This window comes from Melanotaenia boesemani, chromosome 12 (genome assembly GCF_017639745.1).
Source record: "Melanotaenia boesemani isolate fMelBoe1 chromosome 12, fMelBoe1.pri, whole genome shotgun sequence".
NCBI classification, from domain to species: domain Eukaryota; kingdom Metazoa; phylum Chordata; class Actinopteri; order Atheriniformes; family Melanotaeniidae; genus Melanotaenia; species Melanotaenia boesemani.
The window spans coordinates 6968209-6971166 of record NC_055693.1 but is presented as its reverse complement, the minus strand read 5'-3'; the positions used below and the strand labels follow the sequence as shown (position 1 = coordinate 6971166).

At 34.9% G+C, this 2958-nt stretch overlaps 1 protein-coding gene across 1 annotated transcript; it reads right to left on the bottom strand.

Moving 5' to 3' along the window:
- Positions 1 to 1354: 1354 nt before the first annotated feature.
- LOC121650501 (C-C motif chemokine 4 homolog) lies at positions 1355 to 2225 on the bottom strand. The gene is made up of 3 exons (XM_042002048.1): positions 2077 to 2225; positions 1876 to 2002; positions 1355 to 1706 (listed from the first exon to the last, which is right to left on the bottom strand). Exons 1-3 carry the CDS (start codon positions 2138 to 2140, stop codon positions 1601 to 1603), a joined length of 297 nt encoding a protein of 98 aa, XP_041857982.1. The 5' UTR covers positions 2141 to 2225; the 3' UTR covers positions 1355 to 1600.
- Positions 2226 to 2958: the final 733 nt, after the last annotated feature.

Sequence of the window (2958 nt, the reverse complement as noted above, 5' to 3'; positions counted from 1 at the left end):
ACCAAAAGTATTTTAGGTATTCTTGTATCTGCCACATTCAATGACAACTCTGTTTTTAATTTGGTATTTAAAAGAAATTTTAAGGATTCTTGAGTTTACTTAGTCTTTTTTTTATAAATTTATTTTTACTTCTGATTCAAATCTTATCCACATTTATAAAATTACTTATGTTGAAATTTGGTGATAGTTTTACTTCATAACTTTAAAACAAAGGCAAGTTGGCCCCTGCAAGCAAAACAAGAAAATGTCCCCCAGGGCCACAGCTGCCGGATCAGATATTTTGCAGTAGCTGTAAATGTGGTTCACATTTTAAGCAATATTTTGGTGAGTTACTACTACACCGACTATCAAATGACTTATTACAAAAGACTTATTCCTTTATGATGCGCTGCCAAACGCCACAGGAAATACTTCTTGTTGCTGTCAAACTCTATAACTCCCTCAATGATTCGTATTTTATATTTGATTAATTGGTATGTACATACAGTATGAATCTACATGTTTGTATTGTTTTCTCTTTAAAGACAACCATTTACCAAAACAGTACAGTGTTACTTCTTGTACATATTGTTAATGCTTGCATATATTAGAGTATTTTGTTTAGTACTTATTTCTCCAGTGAAGTGCTGTTACAAAAAAGGGCAATTAATAATATATTTATGATCTGATAATGGAAGTTTATAAGTTATTTCTGTTTTACACTGTTCATGCACAAATTTTAAATCTTAAAGTGTGAGATGCTTTGGATTTGTTTGCTGTTTTTTTTTTTTTTTTTTTTTACTATGTCTGCATTATGTCACCTAATTAAAGTTTCTGTTTCTAAGATCCAAACTTCTTTAGTTGGTTTGTAATGTTGCATCATGTTGGATGTGTTTGACACATATCGCTGATCACAGAGGTGAATAAACATCCCTTGAGTCCAGCTCACTGTGGCCACTGGGTCATGATTAACTAGCTGTAGACAGGCTGCCCCTCTGAGACCTGGCCTGCTGTTAACCACAGTAGATTACACTGAAGACACACAGAGTATCCTTTCATCCATGCGTCCAGTTTATTTTTTCGAGCCCCGTATCTTAAAATGTACATATGCCTACAAGCACAAGGGATCAAATTACATCATACAAAGACAAAAGAGAGCTTTGTAATACTCATGATCAACTTTCTCTTAACTTTGCAGCCCTGTTGTGACCTTTGTGATATCTTTTGATTAGAGCTCCACATAATTTTATAAGTTCATCACTGCTGAAAATAAAGGACGGGGAGGTCGTTCATGTGCAGAAATTGTAGTGAAAGTAAAGTGAAAGTTTAAATAGTTTGATTATCTCAAAAAAAAAAAAAAAAAAAAAGAAAAGGCTGAGACACAACTGCTTTTAATCTGAAATGCTTTAATGTCTTTTTTTTTTTTAATAAGTATAATTTATAATTATACCTTTCATGTAAATAGTGAAGTAAAACATATTTAACTGACATAGGTTAAATTCCAGCTCAGGCTTTGGTCAACCAAACTTGTATTTTTTACAGACAGTTTATTAAAATCCAATGATGAACTTTAGGCATACAAAAGCTCGTATTCTGTTTTAATGTAGTCCGATCTCTGCTGTTAACAACTGCAGCCTGAACCTTTAGTGTTCAGCCGATTGTAGACATTCTGAGCCCACTGGAAGTTCTCCTCATAGCAGATCTTTCTTCCACTAATAGACTGGACTCTGCAGAGCATACAGACAGTAGAAAAGTCAGTTTCACTTCTCAGTTTTGTCTGAAGTCTAATACAAATGTGACTAATCCTCCAACCTGCTTACAGATCAACAGCTGTCCATGTTCCTGCCAATCATTTCAGCACCAAACGGATGAAAAATGCCAGAGGAATAAACTCACATGAATCCTTTCTTGCGACAGGAGTGGTGGGTCTTTGCTACGGTAGACACTCGATTTAATGGCAAACTTTTGCTGCTGAACTGGAAGCAGCAGCATCGTGGACTTGTGTTGAACTCCAGTCCGCTAGCTGTGGGAAAACAAAAGACAAAGTCAATATCAGTGAGGAGCAAATTCAGTGATGAACACACAGAGATGACTTACGCATGGCGTTAGAGCAACAGGCATAGATCAACAGCCCCAGAGCAAAAAACAAAGTCTTCATCATGCTGTCAGCGAGGATGAGGAGGGTGATTTTCTTCTTTTGAGCTTCTGCTGTGATGCTGGCTGAGTTATAGAAATTCTTTTGAATGTCAACTCAAAACCAATAAGTTGCAGAGCAGATCCCCCATCTTTTCAAGTTTCCCTGGTACAGAAATACTCAAACCACAGCTGGTGGGTAATCTGATTATAATCATCTTCCTGTAAACGTCTGCTGATCAAGTTAATCTCATACCACTAAAAGTTTTCAGCAGATATGTTTTGTTTTAAATACACTTACATTTAAAGACACTTTTATTGTAAGCTTCCATATAAATTTAGTTTTATGTAGCCATACTGTAAATGTAAGATGTAGTAGAAAAACAGTGAAATTCACTGAGGTTGTCAGACTTTCTGAGCTGTTACATTAGCTCATAATCTTTATTCAGGTTTTGGGGATTAAAAAAAGCCATCCAGTCAGTGACTTTTTAAAGTAACATAGTTTTTCTTTTATCTGCATCTTTCAGATGTACAAAAGCTTGTTTTGTTAATACTAAGAGCACAAGCCTTCTGCATCAGTCTGAGGGCAGAATTTCTGTTCCAGTGACCCTAACCCCGAGACTTATATAATATGTTTGGTCAATATGGATAAAAAATAACAGAAATACAGTAAATCTGTGTGTCTTCATTGCTAGAGTAAAACCTGAAAAATTCTAGCAAATCTATAATTTTTGCCTTTTTCTAATTGAAATTTAAGATAGGAAGGTCAGTAATAGCTTTATGAAAAAGGTTCTGAACTTGTTCAAGCTGTTCAGAAATTTCTTATTTTTCAATTTTCCTGAATTT

What these genes read in the sequence shown, in the direction of transcription:
- LOC121650501 (XM_042002048.1), bottom strand. Translation starts at nt 2,140, where the DNA reads ATGATGAAGACTTTGTTTTTTGCTCTGGGGCTGTTGATCTATGCCTGT. An exon ending in CTGTTGCTCTAACGCCATGC is followed by an intron (nt 2,003 to 2,076) that starts GTAAGTCATCTC and finishes GTTTTCCCACAG; the next exon opens with CTAGCGGACTGGAGTTCAAC. An exon ending in TGTCGCAAGAAAGGATTCAT is followed by an intron (nt 1,707 to 1,875) that starts GTGAGTTTATTC and finishes TATGCTCTGCAG; the next exon opens with AGTCCAGTCTATTAGTGGAA.